The 21,680-nt window shown below is 47.3% G+C and overlaps 1 protein-coding gene across 1 annotated transcript; it reads right to left on the bottom strand.

Annotated features, from left to right (window-relative positions):
* Window positions 1-20,558: 20,558 nt before the first annotated feature.
* Window positions 20,559-21,680, bottom strand: LOC101779655 (senescence-specific cysteine protease SAG39). Its single transcript, XM_004975126.1, has 2 exons — window positions 21,251-21,680; window positions 20,559-21,145 (listed from the first exon to the last, which is right to left on the bottom strand). Exons 1-2 carry the CDS (start codon window positions 21,678-21,680, stop codon window positions 20,559-20,561), a joined length of 1,017 nt encoding a protein of 338 aa, XP_004975183.1.

Raw genomic sequence — 21,680 nt, forward strand, 5'->3', positions numbered from 1 at the left:
TGGGCGGGTGCGACGGCCAGGCATTAAACACAGAAACATGTTTGCCGAGTGCTCGATCGGGACACTCGGCAAACTCGAAACTGTATAAAACAACCGGCCGCCGCCCCCTCCCTTCTCACGGTCCTCCCCTCCTTCCGCCGCCCGCCGCCCTCTCCCCTCCCTCCCTATCTCGCTGGCGCCGCCCCTCTCCTCCTTCCCCAGCGCCGGCCCCTCCCCTCCTTCCCTGGCGCCGCCACCTCCCCTCCCTCTCCCGACGCCGTCCTCTTTCCTTCCGGCCGCCACTGCCTCCTACCTGACCTCCTCGCGGCAAAGATGGGCCTCCCACCGCCGCCCCTCATCTCCACCCTCAATGGCACGGCAGCCGCCGCGGCTCGGGACGTCAACTTCAGCGGGCAGTACGGCGACCTCGGGATCTTCCACATAGGCGCCATCAGGCAGCAGCTCCGCCTAGCCACCAAGGCCAATGCCGCCGCGCCCAAGCATGACCATCGCGGGCTCGGGTGCCTCCCCGCCGACTGCATCGCCGGCATCGTCTCTGCAAGAGCTGTACGAGGCCGAGGTGAGGAGGGTGGCAGTGATGGGGGTGGTGCCGCTGGGGTGCGTGCCGTGCTTCATGTGGGAGGTTGGCGGCGGCGGCGGGGTGAGCCGTGGCCGAGTAGCGGTGGTTTTTTTTATATTTTTTGAAATATTGTTTGCCGAGTGTTGGTTTGAGGGTTTGAGCACTCGGCAAAGGGTTTGCTGAGTGCTCGACAAAAAACGCTCGGCAAAGACAGCTTTGCCGAGTCAGGGTTCGCCGAGTGACATTTGCCAAGTGTAACACTCGGCAAATGCTTTGCTGAGTGTTTTTGTGCCTTCACCGTGTGCTGTGGGCACACAGCAAACCTGGGAAATCCGCTAGTGTTAGTCTAGGTGCATAGTTTCCACCATCACATTACACCGGCACCTAAATTCTCAACGAGACCCTCAAGATGCAACCAACCATGAAGCTCCAATGCGAAGCTTTTTAGAATCTCATCGAGAATTTTGGTGAATTTTCAATTTCTGACCTAGTGAGAGGTTGGCGGGACGAGTCCGAGTACAACTCAACTTCTTCTTCTAGTTGGATTGACTTGAACGAGCTAGCGCAGCAGGCATCGTGCGAGTAGGACTACTTCTCAAGTCGATTCCTGTTCGGACTCCGCAGTGCGGCAATTGTCTATCAGGTGGCTTTGTACAGATCACAATCTGATACGGATGAGATCAAGGACCTCAATTACTACTTGGATCCTGACAAGGACCCTCCTTTATCAGGTCCGCAGCAGGGCCTCATAATCATATCAACTCCACAAGGTAGATTCATCTACTGGCCCAATATGAAGCCATCCGCTCTCGCCAGGAATGGCAACTCATGCCTCATCGCCTACCTCGACACTCTCCCGTACCAGGAGGGAGCTCCTGTGTTGCCCATCGAAGAAGAAGGCGGCTCCACGGAAGTCATCACCTTCAGCTCAGGAACCTTCTCCCCAGAGGGAGATCTCTTTGTTGTCATTGCCGAGCAAGAAGCTGAAGAAGATGAAGATGCTAGGGATAGACACCATCGACCCGAGCGCCACCCAGATGACATCTCACAAGATGAGCACACAGCTGATGTCATCGGGGAAGAAACTGAAGAACAGAGAACTCGATGAAGGGTAAGGAACGCAGGGAGAGCATAGCATCATCACCACCTCGCAGTGGATCTACCAATCTAGAATCTTGACAAGGCTTTCGAAGTAGTCCATTATACCCTTCACCACCGTCCTCCTCTAGCCACCATCGCATCCATAGATCTCATCACCCGCACGATGCCCTAGAAAAAGTACACTGAACAACTGGCGGAACTTGCGTACGAGCAACTCGATTGCTTGAATGCCATACAGTCAGTCCAATGCTCTGGATCTCAGAGGAGCCAGCATGAAAGTAGCCATAGGCCTCCCGGGGGGGCTAGAGCACGCAACCAAGTCAAGCCAGAGGCACATGACCTAGTCAAGTAGGAGTTGAGGGAAGCCGGGCAGGACCGTCGGGAGGCCATGGCCACCGTGGGGGTGCACCGAATCCCGAACGCCCAGTGGGAGACCTCCACAGCAATATAAATGCTAGCCACTATGCCTGTACCATCATCGAGGGCCGGCGTCGTGAGCGTGAGCGGGAAGCTAATCAACCAGGGGATGATTTTGATGGGTTCCCCGCCTTATCCAGACGAGTGAGGAGGACAATTCTACTAGAGAAATTCAAGCACCGGAGTACCAGCAAGTACGACGGCAAGCAAGACCCGGTGCAATGGCTTCGGTGCTACTCGCTGTCAATCCAACCAGCTGGCAGAAACAATGACACCAAAGTAGTCTACTTCCCCATCTATATGGAAGTGGCACCACTCACATGGCTCGAATCGCTGGAGCTGAACTCCATCGACTCGTGGCAAGATCTCAAGGTGGTGTTCACCAACAACTATGCTGGGGCAATGCAACATCCTAGTAACATGATCGACTTTTCCCATGTCAAGCAACAAGAAGGTGAGACCTTGCGAAGCTACATATGTCACTTCTTCAACAAAAAATCCACAATCATGGATGTCACAGAGCGCAACATCATTTATTGCTTCTAGAACGGCCTCAGCGATCGTTGGATGTTGCAAGACTTCGACAGAAGATGCCCTGGCAACGTCAAATCCTTGAAGATTATGGTGCAGAATCGTGAGGATGAAGAAGACCGGGAGATCGAAAGGTTCGAGTCTAATCGCAACAAGGCCCAAAGCAACAACAATCAGAACAACAACGGACAACGCAACAACAAGAACCGCAATGTTCACTCCAACAATGACATATGAAATAAGTACTCAGGAAATTAGAACCGCAAGCGCAAGCCAGACAACACAGTCGCGGTGATATAGTTCCCATCCAAGAATGGTGGTAACAAGAATTATGACAGGCCCTCGTTCAACGAGCTCCTGCAGAAGTAGTACCCATGGCACCCGTACTACAAGCACTCTGCGTGGGATTGCTTCAGCTTGCGCAGAGCCATGAAGGATGCGTCAGAACCATCCGGCACGAAGGACAAGGGCAAGGCTAGGGAAGATGAAGATGATGGGAACAATAGCAAGTTCTAGACCCTATCCAACACAGTCAATGTCATCTTCGGTGGAACCCCAGGCACTGCCACCAAACGGTCCCAGAAGCTTACTCTATGGGAGATAATGTCCATTGAGCCCGTGGTGCCTACGTTCCTTAAGTGGTTCGAGGTGCCAATTACCTTCTCCAGGGTGGACCAATGGACTAGTTTCTCAGACCCATGGCAATATCCTCTCATCTTGGACTCGGTGGTCGTAGGCTCCACACTCACCAAAGTACTCATCGACGGCGGCAGCGGCCTCAACGTCCTGTTCGCCAAGACACTGAAGAAGATGGGCCTCGACGTTACTGATATTCTTACCCCAACGAACTCTCCGTTCTACGGGATTTTCCCAAGCAACGCGGCTATACCCCTTGGACAGGTGGTTTTGCCAGTTACCTTCAGGACCAAAGAACACTACTAGATAGAGTACATCCAGTTGGAGGTGGTAGACTTCAAAACATCGTACCATGCTATCCTTGGAAGACCAGCACTGGCCAAGTTCATGGCCATCCTGCATTACGTGTACTTAGTACTCAAGATGCCGGGACCTAAGGGAGTACTGTCCCTGCGTGGAGACTTGAAGAAGTCGTACGACTGTGACACTGAAGTCATGGAGCTAGTAGCAACTACTCAAGTACCAAACTCAATGATGCAAGTCTTCGCTGCATCCAAGAGGTTGTCCCTGTTAGAACTCGAGATACCAGAAAAGAAGTCGGGGACAACCAAGGTCAAGCCAGCAAACGAAGTCGACGTTAAAGCCATTGACCTTGAGATTGGTGATAGATCCAAGACAGCCCTGATTGGCATAGGGCTGCATCCTAAATAGGAAGACGCGTTCAGGTGGAAACTAGCAGACATGTCGAGGGTGCCCAGGGAGCTGATCGAGCACTCACTCAACATGAACCAAAGGCTACACCGAAGAGAAAACACCTACGACAATTCACCCAAAATAGAAGGGAAGCCATCAAATTAGAGATGGCCAAACTACTCGTAGCAAGCTTCATGAAAGAGGTCTTCCATCCAGAGTGGCTTGCTAATCTCGTCTTGGTGCAAAAGAAGAACAATAATGAGTGGAGGATGTGTGTTGACTACATAGACCTCAACAAACACTGTCCAAATGATCCCTTCGGTGGGTAGTACGGCGACCTCGGGATCTTCCACATGGGCGCCATCAGGCAGCAGCTCCGCCTAGCCACCAAGGCCAATGCCGCCGCGCCCAAGCATGACCATCGCGGGCTCGGGCGCCTCCCCGCCGACTGCATCGCCGGCATCGTCTCTGCAAGAGCTGTACGAGGCCGAGGTGAGGAGGGTGGCAGTGATGGGGGTGGTGCCGCTGGGGTGCGTGCCGTGCTTCATGTGGGAGGTTGGCGGCGGCGGCGGGGTGAGCCGCGGCCGAGCAGCGGTGGTTTTTTTTTATATTTTTTGAAATATTGTTTGCCGAGTGTTGGTTTGAGGGTTTGAGCACTCGGCAAAGGGTTTGCTAAGTGCTCGAAAAAAAACGCTCGGCAAAGACAGCTTTGCCGAGTCAGGGTTCACCGAGTGACATTTGCCAAGTGTAACACTCGGCAAATGCTTTGCTGAGTGTTTTTGTGCCTTCACCGTGTGCTGTGGGCACACAGCAAACCTGGGAAATCCGCTAGTGTTAGTCTAGGTGCATAGTTTCCGCCATCACATTACACCGGCACCTAAATTCTCAACGAGACCCTCAAGATGCAACCAACCATGAAGCTCCAATGCGAAGCTTTTTAGAATCTCATCGAGAATTTTGGTGAATTTTCAATTTCTGACCTAGTGAGAGGTTGGCGGGACGAGTCCGAGTACAACTCAACTTCTTCTTCTAGTTGGATTGACTTGAACGAGCTAGCGCAGCAGGCATCGTGCGAGTAGGACTACTTCTCAAGTCGATTCCTGTTCGGACTCCGCAGTGCGGCAATTGTCTATCAGGTGGCTTTGTACAGATCACAATCTGATACGGATGAGATCAAGGACCTCAATTACTACTTGGATCCTGACAAGGACACTCCTTTATCAGGTCCGCAGCAGGGCCTCGTAATCATATCAACTCCACAAGGTAGATTCATCTACTGGCCCAATATGAAGCCATCCACTCTCGCCAGGAATGGCAACTCATGCCTCATCGCCTACCTCGACACTCTCCCGTACCAGGAGGGAGCTCCTGTGTTGCCCATCGAAGAAGAAGGCGGCTCCACGGAAGTCATCACCTTCAGCTCAGGAACCTTCTCCCCAGAGGGAGATGTCTTTGTTGTCATTGCCGAGCAAGAAGCTGAAGAAGATGAAGATGCTAGGGATAGACACCATCGACCCGAGCGCCACCCAGATGACATCTCACAAGATGAGCACACAGCTGATGTCATCGGGGAAGAAACTGAAGAACAGAGAACTCGATGAAGGGTAAGGAACGCAGGGAGAGCATAGCATCATCACCACCTCGTAGCGGATCTACCAATCTAGAATCTGGACAAGGCTTTCGAAGTAGTCATAACCCGCCACCACCATACTCCTCTAGCCCCCATTGCATCCATAGATCTCATCACCCCCGCGATGCCCCAGAACAAGTATACTAAACAACTGGCGGACCTAGCGGAACTTGCGTACGAGCAACTCGATCGCTTGAACCCCATACAGTCAGTCCAACGCATTGGATCTCAGAGGAGCTAGCATAATTTATAATAATTTTTCTTATCATTCATGAATTAGAATGATCAAGGCTATCATGCCAATTCTTGATGTAATCAAGATTGAAAAATTATTTCAACATGTCATATGGGATTTATGTATATACATATAACATATCCCAAATGATATGAAAGGAATATTTAATTTCCATGTCCATTGTACCAAGTTGAGTGCTGATATTTTATCATTACTCTTGGTAATAGGTTTCGATATGAAACTATACAAAATGGATATCATGAAAACATATTTGGGTATTTGTAGAATACATGAGTGCATCTTCAATTAATAATTGAATACCCATAATGAGAGTGTATCTCTCATAATTGTGATAGTGGTGATCCACTTAATGAAATTCCTTTTCTTTCTGCTTTGATCCTGAGGACCAATGGATGGTCACCCTTGAATGATGAGTGATTGACAACGTTGTGTTGGATTGATGTGCTCTTGGTTTGTGATGCGCAGGTGTGGAGCTCGGAGGCGGTGATCAATGGTGAGGTGAAGGTCAAGTAGAGACGGGCCGTGCCGATGGATCGGGAGCGGTGAAGGACGGACGTGAGTCTTGGACTGAGGGACTAGAGCATCGGAGGATCAACCGCGGTAGCTGACACTTGGGTCATCGACAAGTGCAAGTGTACATGGAGGAGTGACCATGTTGACCAAGTCAAGATGGTGGACGTGCAAGTCAAGCAAGGGCGCTAGAAGACTTGGCGACTGGGCGGTCGAGGACGGTGGTGACACGTGTCGAGGAGTGGGTTTGGTGGTTTGGGCCTCAAAACCACCACGCAGGCAGGTTTGCCGGTTTGGGCCTCAAAACCGGGGGTGAACCCGGTGGGGCCGGAGCTTCGAGAAGGAGGGCACGTGGCATCATCATGAAGCTTGCGTCGAGGCGAAGCAAAGACGTGAAGGTGGCGTGTCCGTCCAATGAGCGCAGAAAAACTTGGACCAAAATGCTCCTACATGGGTAGTTATCCTAGTAGTAACAGTAGGTGTAGTTTAGTAACTAGTTTGGAACTATAAATAGAGATGGGGGGCTGGTTGTTTCAGCACCTCTCTAAGCACTTCATCTATCTAGGGTTTTAGAAGTTCATTAGTCTACTCTGTCTCTAGTTTATCTCTCTAGAGGTCCTCGGATGTTTTGAGCACCGAGTCGTTGTATTGAACTGAGTTTTAGTTGCGGGAATGGAGGCCCTAACCTCCTCGTGTCCTCCTTGTATTGGGGGATGACGATTTGTGCAACTCTCGCTCGAGTTCTTTGCGTTCTTAGTTTCTCCCGTTTTTTCCTTCTCACATTTTTGTTTGATTCATGATCTTTGAGGAGTCTTGGCTCAAACTGATCATAAGTAAATGAACTAGAATGTGAGGGAAGCCTTTCCACCAAAGGAATTCATCTAACTCCTCACGAGTTCATAGATCGGGACGATTCAAGCTCTAGGGTTGAAAAACCGGTGTTCCTCACAAGATATTTAATTCCCTTTTATTGGCTGATCTTTTTGAGGAGATATTTTGGGAACATATTTTTCATGTTGTTGGAAAACTACAGTTAAAATTTCGTGATTTTTGGAGGTCTTTTGATTGAGTTTTGGATTTTTCTTCTCTCCTCACGAAGGCTGATTTCTGTGCTGTCGGAAGTTCCGATGTAAGTTCTGTGTCGGAAGTTCCGATGGAAATTTGCTGAAACGACAGAGACTTCCTGTTGGGAGTTTCCCAGTACTTCCGATAGGCATCGGAACTTTTGGTAGAGTGTCGGAAGTTCCGACGGGAGCATTTTGAGTCCTGTTTTGACTCAGAGCTTTGGAGTTTGCTTTCCGGATCTTTGGAGCTTGCTTCTAGTTATTTCTTGAGAGTCCCGCTGTGTTATTGGTCATCACCATAGACACCCAGCCACCCAGTTGGCTCGTAGATCTCTCGTCTTCCGCTCGCTTCGGTTTTGGGGTTTAAATTTAGGACAGAAGCCTAAGATTTCAGAAGTAATATTTGAGGCTCCCATTCACCCTTCCTGTGATCGCCCTTTCGGTCCTTCAATTGGTATCAGAGCCGATTAAGGTTTTCCATTCCCTAATCGGTTTCAAAACCTACTATGGCGACCTTTGAGCGTTCTTCCTCGACCGCTGCACCCTACTTTGATGGCTCTGACTATCGGTATTGGAAAACTCGCATGAGAGCCCATCTAAATAGTAGAGGAGCAGTGGTTTGGGAAATCACTCAGGATGTGACTTATGTGATTCCTGCTACTCGCTTGACTCAAGAGGAAAGAAATAAATATCACACCAACAACAAGGCGGTGGATATCTTGTTTGCGAGTCTATGCTGTGCTGAGTTTGACCGTGTCGAGGATCTATCTCTTGCTCATGAGATTTGGTCCAGACTTCAGAGTTTCCATGAGGGAAACAGTCAGGTGAAGGTAAGACTCTTTGAGACTTACAGGCGTGAGTATGAGAACTTTGTTCATTTGCGTGGAGAGTCTGCTGATGCTTTGTTTCAGTGCTTTCTTGCTATTGTGAACAAGATGAAAGCAAACATCACCTTCTTACCCTACACCGATCATGATAGAGCTTTAAAGCTCCTGCATGCTTTGGATCACGAGGTGTGGGGTATGAAGGTTGATGCTATCATCGAGTCACCCAATTATGAAACACTTTCCACTGATGAACTCTTTGCCATGTTGAAATCCATAGAGGTTGACAAGAGGCTCCGAGCAAAACAAGGAGGCCCTACTGATCCAAATAGTATGGCTCTCATGTCTGGCTTTGGACAGCCTAAGTCTTTGGGGAACTCTTCTTCTATATCGTTTGCCTTGTCTTCCTTGGTTTCTATTTCAGAGGAGCAGTTGGAGGTTCTTGACGATGATGAGCTCGCCTTGATCACACGGCGGTTCATGCGCTTCAACGACAACCGCAAGAACAAGCGAAGGAACAACAACACCTGCTTCGACTGTGGCAAGCCAGGCCACTTCGCCGCTGACTGCCCCGACAAGAACAAATCCAAGAGTGGGTACGACTACAACAAGGATAAGAACAAGGACAGCACCAAGAAGAAGAAGAAGAAGTACACCGATCGTGAGAAGAAGGAGTACCGCAAGAAGGCCAAAGCACGCGCCTTCATCGCCTCCCTCAGTGACGTCGACTCCGACACCGACGACCACACCAACTCAAGCTCAAGTGAGGAGGACGACGACCGCAAGGCGAAGAAGAAAGATGGCAAGAACTTCAACGGCCTTTGCTTCTACTCCGGCAAGAACCACGACGGGTACTGTGTCATGGCCCTCAACACCGATAACAAGAAGGATGACAAGGAAAGCGACTCCGACACAGAAATAGAGGTAAAAGCTACTCCAGAACAACTTGCATTAGAAATAGAGGAATTAAATGATTGCCTGATCAATCAAGATAAGTTGATTAAGAAGGCAGCTCGTGAACGTGTTGAGCTTAAGGCTAAGTTAGAGAGTGCTTTGATTGAGATAGATATGCTTAAATCTGCTCCTCCTAATGTTGTTGAGTGTAATGAATGTGCTATTCATATGGATAGTCTTGCATCTTTACAATCTAAGCATGCTTTATTGGTAGATGAATTGGATTTGACTAGGGCTGCTTTAGATGAGATCAAGACTAGGCCTGTTTTGCTTGGTGCATGTAAGTCTTGCCCCGCTTTGCAAGGTCAGTTGGACGATGCATGTGCTAAGCTTAGTGCTTTAGGGAAGTCTGAGTTCATTGCTAGATCTAAACTTTCTGAATGCAGTGACTGTCCTAAACTCAAGTTTAGTTTGCAACATACTGAGGATGAAAACTCTTACCTGCGCACGGTTCTTAGTTGGGTGTCAAGTAGGGAACCTCAGCTAGGCATGATGATTCAAGAGTTCAAAAGGGCTGATGGTTTTGGGCTTGGGTCCGTTATGAAGGGTTGTCATTTTAATGGGTTGCACAAGTTCTTTGATGGGTTTTGTGAAAAGGTGGGTCAAAACAGTGGTGAGAGAAAGAAACCAAGCTATAACCAGTGTGAGCCACTAGCTGACTACACCCCACGAGAGTCACCCACTAAAAATAAAAAGCAACACATTCCAGCTTGTGAGCAAAACTTGTCTGAGTGTGTGAGAGATAGAGTTTTCATTGAGACACCACCCAAAATACCCAAGAAAGCCATTTGGGTGGAAAAACCAAACCATCTCAAGAACAAGCTCGACAGACTTTCATAAATTGCTCCTAAGAAACCTCCACCAAAACCCCAAGCCAAGCCACAATCTAGAGCGAATCCACATCCAAAACAACCCTCTAGATTCCACTGTGAGTATTGCAAGAAAGGGGGTCACCTTGAGGAGTTTTGTTTTCGCAAGAAGAAGACCTTGAGGCATGAGCGTGAGTGGGGCAACAGAGATATGTATCACCCTTCTCATGGTGTACATGTGCTTAGAGCAGTCCCTCCACCTCGTCGTGTGGATAGTGTGCGTTTTGCTCCTTCGCGTGTTGTTGCCAGGCATGCCCCTCACCATGATCAATATGGCCTAGGATAGCATGGTCGTGGTTTTGAGTCTCGGAGCTACAACAGACCACGTTTTCCCCCTAGCGTTGGCCGTAGTCCTCCTGTGAGACGAGAGATGGTTGATTTTGCTAACCCCACTCTTGAGAAAATGGTTCGACACTGGTATTCTACTTGTTTTTCTAACCCTAGTGTTGAGTCATTTGCTCATCCTTGGTCCTCTTTTGCTTGAGCAGGTCGGAGGCCTGGAGAACACATGGCTCATTGATTCTTGTTGCTCTCGACACATGACTGGTGATCACAGATGGTTCTCCAGCCTCACCCCCTTGACGACCAAGGAGTACATCACTTTTGGGGATAATAGCGAAGGTAAGGTAATGTCTGAAGGTGCCATAAAAGTGAGTGAGAACTTCATGCTTAAGCGAGTTGCCCTTGTAGATTCTCTTGGCTTTAATTTGCTTTCGGTTTCTCAACTCCTTGACGATGGCTTTGAGGTGCGTTTCAAGCATGGGTCTTCAAAGATCTTGGACTCTCGGGGCAATCTTGTGTGTGTGATCATCCCCGAGAGTCAAGTGTTTCGGGTTGATTTTTCCAAATCATTTGGTCTTTCTCGATGTCTTGTGGCTGGCTCATCTTCTGAACTTTGGAAATGGCACAGAAGATTGGGCCATTTGAGCTTTGACTTGTTTTCCCGGTTGAGTGCTTTGGATTTGATTCAAGGTTTACCAAAATTGAAATTTGAGAAAGATTTGGTTTGTGCTCCCTGTCGACATGGGAAGATGGTTGCTGCTTCTCACCCACCTGTGAATCAGGTGATGACTGAGCATCCGGGTGAACTGTTGCATGTGGACACTGTTGGTCCAGCCCGCGTTTGCTCAGTTGGTGGGAAGTGGTACGTGCTTGTGATTGTCGATGACTTTTCGAGGTATTCATGGGTTTTCTTCATGGCTTCTAAGGATGAGACTTTCTCCTTTGTTCGAGATTTGATTTTGAGGTTGAAAAATGAGCGACCAATAGATGTCATGAGAGCCATCCGTAGTGACAATGGCACATAATTCAAAAATGCTCATTTTAAAACTTTTTGCAAGGATCTTGGTCTTGAACACCAGTTTTCATCGCCTTATGTCCCTCCTCAGAATGGTGTTGTTGAAAGGAAGAATCGGACCATTTGTGAGATGGCTAGGACGATGCTTGATGAGCATAGGACTCCTAGAAAATACTGGCTGAAGCTATTAACACTGCTTGCTATGTTTCCACTCGAATTTTCTTGCGAGCTTTCATGAAGAAAACTTCTTATGAGTTGATACATTGACGTTCTCCCAAAGTGAGTCACCTGAGGGTTTTTGGTTGCAAATGTTTTATTCTGAAGCAAGGCAACTTGGACAAATTTGAGTCTCGGTCCACTGATGGCATTTTTCTTGGTTATGCTTCTCATAGTCGGGCTTATCGTGTGCTTAACCTTGAAACTAATCGGATTGTGGAAGCCTGTGAAATTACTTTCGATGAAACTATGCCTTGCACAACCCCTGTCTTTGAGACTGCAGGTGAACATGAAATGGGACAAAGCATTTTTGAGGAAGAGGAAGAGCGTGCTAGTGGTGATGATGAGGAAGATGATGAAGCTAATCATGCTCCAGCTGCAAGTCCTATACATTCTACTTCAACAACAAGAGTTGATGGCCCTACCCCTACTACCACTACCTTAAGCCATCACCAAGTACCACTTCAAGATGATGAAGAAGAAGATCAGGTTGAGCCAGCTGCTATTGAGGGGGAGGCAACTTCAGAGCGAGGAGCTCCACGACACATTCAGCGTGACCATCCTCCACAACAGATGATCGGTAACTTGCATGAGCATACCACTAGACACAGCTCTAGGCAGATTTCACACTTTGCATATTCTGCTTTTGTTGCCTCTTTTGAACCCCGAGATATTGGACATGCTTTATCTGATTCAAACTGGGTCAATGCCATGCATGAGGAGTTAGAAAATTTTGTGTGAAACAGGGTTTGGGTTTTTGTTGAACCACCTCCAAATTGCCATCCTATAGGGACAAAATGGGTTTTCAAGAACAAACAAGGTGAAAATGGGTTGGTTGTGAGAAACAAAGCGAGGTTGGTTGCCAAGGTTTTAGCCAAAAGAGGGGATAGATTATAAGGAAACTGTTGCCCTGGTTGCTCGTTTGGAAGCGATTAGAATTCTTCTAGCCTTATCTGTGGCTAAAGGTTTTAAGCTCTTCCAAATGGATGTGAAAAGTGCCTTCCTTAATGGATTCATTGAGGAGGAAGTGTATATGAGACAACCCTCTGGTTTTGAGAGTCCAAAACATCCTGACCATGTTTTCAAACTCCAGAAAGTTCTCTATGGCCTAAAACAAGCACCCCGAGCGTGGTATGCGAGGTTGAAATCCTTTTTGCTTGGGAATGGGTTTGAAATGGGTTCAGTTGATAAAACTCTCTTTCTCCTCAAGCAAGGCAAAGATTTGCTAGTTATAAAGATTTAAGTGGATGATATTAGCTTTGGTGGTTCTTCTCATGCTATGGTTGCCAAGTTTGCAGATACTATGAGTAGGGAATTCAAGATGTCAATGATGGGTGAACTAACCTTCTTCCTTGGGCTACAAATCAAGCAAAGCAAGGAAGGAACTTTCGTGCACCAAGGGAAGTACGCAAAGGACGTGCTAAGAAAGTTTGACATGGCTGATGCTAAACCACTGTCCACACCCATGGCGACGATGACGACACTTGATGTGGATGAAGATGGCGAATCGGTGGATCAGAAGGAATACCAGAGCATGATCGGCTCCCTCCTCTACTTGACGGTGATGAGACCAGACATCCACTTCGCAGTGTGTCTGTGCACCCGATTTCAGGCTTCTCCAAAAACCTTTCACCGCCAAGCGGTTAAGAGGATCATGAGGTAGTTACGCTTTACCCCTGAATTTGGTTTGGGGTATTCTGCCTCCTCGACACTCACGCTCCATGGATATTCCGATGCGGACTTTGCTGGGTGCCGATTGGATCGCAAGTCTACCTTGGGCACTTGCCAATTTCTCGGTTCGTCTTTGGTCTCTTGGTCTTCTCACAAACAATCTAGTGTTGCTCAGTCTACAACTGAAGGTGAGTATGTTGCTGGTGCTAGCTGTTGTTCCCAGTTGCTTTGGATGATTTCCACTCTGAGACTTTGGTTTGAGCTTTTCCCATATGCCTCTTCTTTGTGACAGCACGAGTGCCATAAGTGTAGCCAAGAACCCTGTTCTCCATTCAAAAATCAAACACATAGATGTGAGATACTATTTTCTGAGAGATCATGTTGAGAGAGGAGACATTGACCTTGGCTATGTTGCTACCCCAAAACCAGCTCGCTGGCATCTTTACCAAGCCCCTGGATTAAGCCTCTTTTGCTCATTTGCGGGGGGAGTTGGGTGTTTGCTTTCCTTTTTGAGTTGGGTTTTGGTGCTTTTCTTGTATCATATATGTATAGTCATTTTTCTTGTTTGGATTTCATTGCATCTGTATCATGTTGCATTTGTATCATATTGCATTAGATGAGGTTCTCTTATATGCCTTGTATACTACCTTATGCTACTTATGAGATAGTGCTTTGGTTGGTTGCTTTGAGGCAATGTGCAGTTATGCTCTTGATGATTTTGTTTACTTAATGAGATAACTGCTTTCTGAAATCTAATGTTATATCACCCATGAGTTGATGCTTAGTTATGATTTGCCCCTGTTTGAATGCTAGTTCCATTTTTAGCTTATGTTTGGAATGCATGTTCTTTTCAATCGGGTCAAAGATCTAGGTATCATTGTGGATGTTTAGCCCATGATGCACCCCTTGGAGAAGCATGGCTTCTTTGTGCTGCAAAGGCACTTCATGTACTTTGCCTTGTGTAAATCATGAAAAGAAAAATTCAAGAAATTCACCAAGTGTTTATGCTTAATTGTTTATTTTTTGGTTTGCTTAGTTGTTACAAGATGTCTACCAAAAAGAAGTAGGCACTTGGTTTCAACAAAGCTTCACATGACAAGAGATGCATATGTGGGTGTCTGCACTGATCTTTTGTCAAGAATGGTTGTTCCTTGTATGAGTTTTTTATGGCCTAGTTATTCTTGCTTGGGTATTTTTTAACAAGGTATTTGCTCATGTGGTGATCTTTTTCAACATTGCTAAAACTGCTTCTCATACTTGCTGTAACATGACTTCATCTTGCTTCCTGTAATCCTTCAAGCTTATCTCTCTTGTAGCCTTTGAGAGTATTTCATGGTATATCTGAGAAGCTTGTTCGTTTCTGCATTTCCATGTCATGATTTTCGACTTTCATGCTTATCTTCATGCTTGCATTGCCAACAAGGCGGAGAGATTTCACACAAACTCATTATTTTGTCTAGGGGGAGAGTTTTTCATGCATTTGTTCAAGGGGAGTCCTGATTTCAGAGGGAGCACTGTGAGTTAGTTTTTCATGCATTTGTTCAGGGGAAGTCCTGATTTCAGGGGGAGCTCTGTGAGTTTTTATGCTCTTGAGCTTGTGTCTACTCTTGTGCTCGCTTTCTGGTTGCGTTGAGCTGTTGTACCTCTTCTTGAGGAGCCAGATTTGGATTTTCATGTGATTGGTGCTGAGCCCATTATTCTGCCTCTTCTTGAGGGATCACATGTTTTTGTCTCAGTCGTGTCGAGCCGTTGCCCTTGTCTTAGGGGGTTGATACTTTGTAGTTCGAGTTTCTTCTTTCTTTTCTTATCAAACTATGAATTTGTGCTTGGTGTTGTCAATGCACTCATCAAGGGGGAGATTAAGGACCAATGGATGGTCACCCTTGAATGATGAGTGATTGACAACATTGTGTTGGATTGATGTGCTCTTGGTTTGTGATGCGCAGGTGTGGAGCTCGGAGGCGGTGATCAATGGCGAGGTGAAGGTCAAGTAGAGACGGGCCGTGCCGATGGACCGGGAGCAGTGAAGGACGGACGTGAGGCTTGGACTAAGGGACTAGAGCGTCGGAGGATCAGCCGCGGTAGCTGACACTTGGGTCATCGACAAGTGCAAGTGTACATGGAGGAGTGACCGTATTGACCAAGTCAAGATGGTGGACGTGCAAGTCAAGCAAGGGTGCTAGAAGACTTGGCGACTGGGCGGTCAAGGACGGTGGTGACACGTGTCGACGAGTGGGTTTGGTGGTTTGGGCCTCAAAACCACCACGCAGGCAGGTTTGCCGGTTTGGGCCTCAAAACCGGGGGTGAACCCGGTGGGGCCGGAGCTTCGAGAAGGAGGGCACATGGCATCATCGTGAAGCTTGCGTCGAGGCGAAGCAAAGTCGTGAAGGTGGCGTGTCCGTCCGATGAGCGCAGAAAAACTTGGACCAAAATGCTCCTACATGGGTAGTTATCCTAGTAGTAATAGTAGGGGTAGTTTAGTAACTAGTTTGGAACTATAAATAGAGATGGGGGGCTGGTTGTTTCAGCACCTCTCTAAGCACTTCATCTATCTAGGGTTTTAGAAGTTCATTAGTCTACTCTCTCTCTCTAGTTTATCTCTCTAGAGGTCCTCATATGTTTTGAGCACCGATTCATTGTATTGAACTGAGTTTTAGTTGCGGGAATGGAGGCCCTAACCTCCTCGTGTCCTCCTTGTATTGGGGGATGACGATTTGTGCAACTCTCGCTCGAGTTCTTTGCGTTCTTAGTTTCTCCCGTTTTTCCCTTCTCACGTTTTTGTTTGATTCATGATTTTTGAGGAGTCTTGGCTCAAACCGATCATTGGGAAATGAACTAGAACGTGAGGGAAGCCTTTCCACCAAAGAAATTTGTCTAACTCCTCACGAGTTCATAGATCGGGACGATTCAAGCTCTAGGGTTGAGAAACCGGTGTTCCTCACAAGATATTTAATTCCCTTTGATTGGCTGATCTTTTTGAGGAGATCTTTTGGGAACATGTTTGTTATGTTGTTGGAAAACTACGGTTAAAATTTGATGATTTTTGGAGGTTGTTTGATTGAGTTTTGGATTTTTCTTCTCTCCTCACAAAGGCTGATTTCTGTGCTGTCGGAAGTTCCGACGTAACTTCCGACATGTCGGAAGTTCCAACGGGAAATTTACTGAAACGACAGAGACAGGAGCATTTTGAGTCCTGTTTTGACTCAGAGCTTTGGAGTTTTCTTTCCAAATCCTTGGAGTTTGCTTCCAGTTGTTTCTTGAGAGTTCCGCTGTGTTATTGGTCATCACCATAGACACCCAGCCACCCAGTTGGCTCGTGGATCTCTCGTCTTCCGCTCGCTTCGGTTTTGGGGTTTAAATTTGGGATAGAAGCCTAAGTTTTCAGAAGAAATATTTGAGGCTCCCATTGACCCCCCCTCTGGTCGCCCTTTCGGTCCTTCAGATCCCAAATGAATACCATGTACGAGGTACATGATATTAATGATGGACAATATACTACACATAGTAGTATAATATTAAACTAATGATGATAATTCAAGGGATAATATGGAGACTTTTTGAGGTCTCATGTTTGAAATGAGTTTCAAATTTATCCCCATGAATTTGCTTGCCTCCAAAGAAGTGGAGGTATTGTTGAATCAAATATTTAATTTGGAAATAATTTGTACATGAGATGTATAGCCACACTTTAGACAAAATGAGATTTGTCATTCATTGTGTTGTAAATTCCATGAACTGAAAGTTCTATTCTTTGTTGATAACTCTAATGAGAGTTCAAAGAATAAATGGATCTTGCTCCTTTGGATACTCAAATTTGTAAAATCTGAATGGAGGAAATGTAGTAGCACACAAAGGTGCATATGTGGTAATTTCAACAATGGATTGGGTACTTTGATTAGGGGAGAACAATGGTGGCATTGAAGCCTTGAGTCTCCCAATGATATCGTTGATATCAAGTCCCAATGATGGAGAGTAAATCCCATCCAATGCAAATTCAAAAATTTCATTTTGGAAACATTAGTCATGTCCTACATGAGTAGATCATGTATTTAAATTTACTCGAGGTGTAAATTATATAGCATGAATATATTGTTGTCCAAAATTTAATCAAGTTGATACTTGATTACAAGTGAACTATTCTATGATTGACAAGTGACATAAGTCGTTGCACATGTTGTGCACTTCATTCTTGTGAGAATGGATGATCTGATGACCATTGCCAAAACATAGTCTTATGTATATATGACATAAGATAGTCACTTAAATATTTTGCGCTTTTCTGCTATTTCATTTAAGCAAAAGTCGATTCTTAAATTTAAATTCAAGATGATTCTGGAATTATTTGATGCAAGATCTTGTATATTCAAAATGCGTTTTGAATTACAAGTAGTATGCACCTTATATTTGTTACGCGATGAAATCGCTGTTATTATCGAGTGTGACTTGATCACCATGTACTAGTGAGTTAACACATCACAAAGTAATCACCAGAATGGTGTAAACTTTTAAAGTAGTGAACGAGGAACTCGTTGCTGTAGGTATAGTTTGCATGATTGCAATAAATGCCTAGTGAGTTAACACATATGTGTTACAATAGTAATATAAGGAGATCACATGAAGAGTAATCCCCATGTTGGTGTTTTCATTATGCAAAAATAGTGAAGGCAAGTTGATACTTGCAACACAATTAAGGTATAGGACATGTTAATTCCTGCAGGAATAAATGACTTGATAGTCATATGTAAAGTTGTCCATTTATATGAAAATTGGATATACACTTTGAAGGTAATCATCATAAAGATGTAGGCCTCTCAGTGATGAGCAAAAGCTTCCTAAAAGTACGATCTCAAGGCAGATAATTTTTTAGAAAGAACTTATCGCAGCCAATGCCTAGGTCGCATCACCTTATGTTATTCCAAAATCATATGTATAAACCTTAATTTTAATTTTTGCTTTATATTCTACTTGATGTAGAATATTGAGTATGCAAATTGCATATGTAAATTGTTCTAACACCCATGAAAGATCTGTGGATCATAATGATGCTTTATTACTGCGGTAATTTTGCATCCATAATACATAGGTGCTAATACCTGATGGTATTTCTAATGTGCATAACAACACATATATACAAGAACAATTTATGAAAGCATATGCATAAAAAGATAAGCCTGAGGGTTATCTAATGTCTTGGAGGAGTCCAAATATCAGCCTGCGGGCTTGACTTGCGCAAAATCCAGCCTGTTGGCCCAATTTGCGCCTACCTTCGGCCCAACTCGCGCCGCACCTTCAGCCCATCTGGCCCAACCCGCATCACGCCTTTGGCTCGACCTGCTGCGGCCTGATGGCCTGCTTGCGCCGGCCCACTTGGCCGGTCCTGTGCGCGTGGTGGGCCATGCTGCGCCGCTCGCTCACGACCCACGCCACGCCGGCCTGCGGGCCCATGGCACCTCAGCCTACTGGCCGCCCACCGTGGCCTGCTGGCCCGTGATAAAGGAGCGGAGGGGGGGCGCGGTTAGGGTTCCGCACCCCCCATTCCCTGGAGCCGCCACTGCCTCTTTTGCTCCGTTGCCGCTGGTGCCGCCTGCGGGCCCCACCACCTTGCCATCATTCCGCCTGCGGCCGCGCCCCTTGGCCGGCTCGGGTGCCGCCTGCAGGTTGTGCCCCTTCGCCGCCTCGGATGCTGCCTCGGGTCGCGCCCCTTCACCGCCTCAGGGTGCCGCCTGTGGGCCGTGCCCCTTCGCCGGCCTAGGCGGTTGGCCATGGAGCACCTCCGGCCTGTGGGTAGCCTTCCGGTGGCCTGAGCCACCTGCGGGTGGCCTCCGTTGCCTTGAATCGCGCCACCTGTGGGCGGGCGCCGCCGGTTGAGCCACATGCGGGTAGGGACCACCGGCTCGCAGATCCGCCTGCGGGTGGGGATCGCCGGTTGGGGCTGCCGGCGGGTGGCCGCTGGTTGGTGCTGTCAGCCTGATTCCGGTGAGTGTTTCGCCCGATCTGTTTATCCTCCTTCATCCTGATGCCCCCCAGGTTCGCCGGCTTACGCCGGCTGCCGGCTGTTGGCCGGCCTGTCAGTTATTGGAAGAGAGGCCCAGCGCTGCTGGGCTCCATGTATCGCGCCTTATCCCTAGGCGGCGGTTCACGGTCTTGTTGCGGCCACAGTTGTCCAGTGCGGCGCCACTGCATCCTTGGTCGCGGAGGAGGCAGAGATTGGGGCACCATCTTCCTTGAAGAATGGTGGCGCCCCCCGTCGAGCCGTCGTTGTCCCAATCACGAAGCTTGGGTGTGTCGCCTGATGACCATCAATGGCGGTTGGGCCGGCCTGAGGGCCAAAACTGGCGATGCCGGTCTCTGCCCTTGGTGTGTTAGCGTCAGGGATAACCCCAATGCCTTCTATTCCAGTTCCAGGGCGACAAATGCGGACTATCATCGGACGGTGAGTCTGTTCCTGTTGTGGTGTCGGCGTTGGAAGCCTAAACACTGGCGTTGTTGTGCGAGTGCGCTCGAATGAGGCACTTTCATTGCTTGTGGTCTTGTTTGATTGTGCAGGAACAGAAGGACTAGGACGATGGCCTGGACTGCGTGGATGACCACGACGACCATGGCATCCACGGTGTCCTGCACGACGGCGTGTGGAGGACTCTTGCTGGTGGCCGCGAAGAGGAAGAACAAGGAAACCATCCTCAAGTGCACAGAAGCGAAGAACTTCGTCCATGGTGTTTACCTTTGTGATGTCGAGGCCTTCGTGCCTTTGTTCTTTCCTTTCTTGCATGCGTGTGTGTTGCCCAGTAGAGGCTAACAGTGCTGATAACGTGTTAGAGAATGAAGGCCTCCCGTAGGGAGTGGAAGGATGAAAAATGATTCTCTTGTTTATTCATTGAGTCACTGTTTACATATATAGGAGATGAGGGGGTGCGAGGACATCCCTTCCGAAAGGGCCCTTTTGTGAAGGGTTGTGGCTCCTTCAGAGTAATTACATAATTATCTCTTAATTACATACTGTAATTACTCTTAATTACATACTTTAAGTAATTTATCACTAATTAGTGATTCACAACAGTCTCACAAGTCCACGTATATAAAATGATGCAGATACTTTGATTACAACATTACATTCTGTAGCTATCTGCACTATATGAACATTAAATACTTCGACGAGCTCAACAAAGTAGTACTCAAACATCTAGTATATTTACAAGGGTCATAAGCATATAATAAAAATTACACATATATTTGTACGATAAGATACATAAAGAACAAACTGTATGAGAGTACATAATGCATATAGTTATTTAATATGCAAAGATGTTTGTGGCGCTAATCACTTCATTTTCTACTCAGTCGGGTAGGAAGGCTTCATGGCAAGGCCACACATGCCCCGTTTGTCAGAAATGTCCTTCTCCATCCTTAGGAATCCCTTCTCTCCCCATGTGGTGCCCCATGAGTTCTTCAAAAGCCAATACTTTGTGCCATCACTCTCCACGCCATACCCGATTGCGGCGATCCCATGGTCAAGTTCAGTGCCACAGGTGCCAGTCATCACACCACCAGAGTAAAACATAAATGTTCTATCACCTGCATCAACCGCAACCGACACGGGTTGGTTGGCCACCGCTTTCATAAGTGCCGCCTCGTTGTTGACTGGCACATCCTCGTGACCTTTGATGGTTGCAGCGCTCTTGGATCCACCCTTGCACTTGCCATCTACTGCCTTGTATGGATAGTTGGACTCAGTGGTGAGGCCACCGTTCTTGATGACAAATTCAAAGGCACTGTCCATCCAGCCCCCTTCGCAACCCTCGTCCATGCTGTGGGTGTCACAATCTACCAGTTCTTGCTCGGAGAGTGAGATGAGGCTGCCGGTGCTCAGCTTGACAATGCCCTCCATGGCAGCTACAGCGGAGAATGCCCAGCAGCAACCTGCAGTTAATCGTGTCATGGTAGGTGTCATCACAAGCTAACTCATGAACTAATATTTACAAAAATAAGACTTTATGGATGATCAATCGTAAATAATGTGCATACCACATTGGCCTTGGTTCTTGATAGGTGTGACTGCACCCTTGGTCCTCCAGTCGACGGTTGTTGGAAGCGCATTGACACTCAAATTCTCATACTTGAATCCAGTTGGAACACTTGTCGAAATTGGTTTGAAACCTTTATTGGCTTTGGTAGCTCTGAACTCATCGTTGGTGAGGTCAGCGAACTGGTTGACAGCAAGCCAGAACTTGGTGTTCCCAGCATTGAACGACTCAATGAACGCAACATTATCCTTGAACACCTCAAACCGCTGCGCCTTCTCAGCTGTGTCTTTGTACACACGGCCATACTCTACCATCCACTTCTCGTGCCTCTCCACCATGGCCGCATCGCTCAGCTCACGAGCTGCTAGGATAGAACTGCACAAGCAGGCGCATCCAAGGATGGCAAGGAGGAAAGCCTTGGAGCTGACCAT

Source organism: Setaria italica, chromosome VII (genome assembly GCF_000263155.2).
Source record: "Setaria italica strain Yugu1 chromosome VII, Setaria_italica_v2.0, whole genome shotgun sequence".
Classification (NCBI taxonomy): domain Eukaryota; kingdom Viridiplantae; phylum Streptophyta; class Magnoliopsida; order Poales; family Poaceae; genus Setaria; species Setaria italica.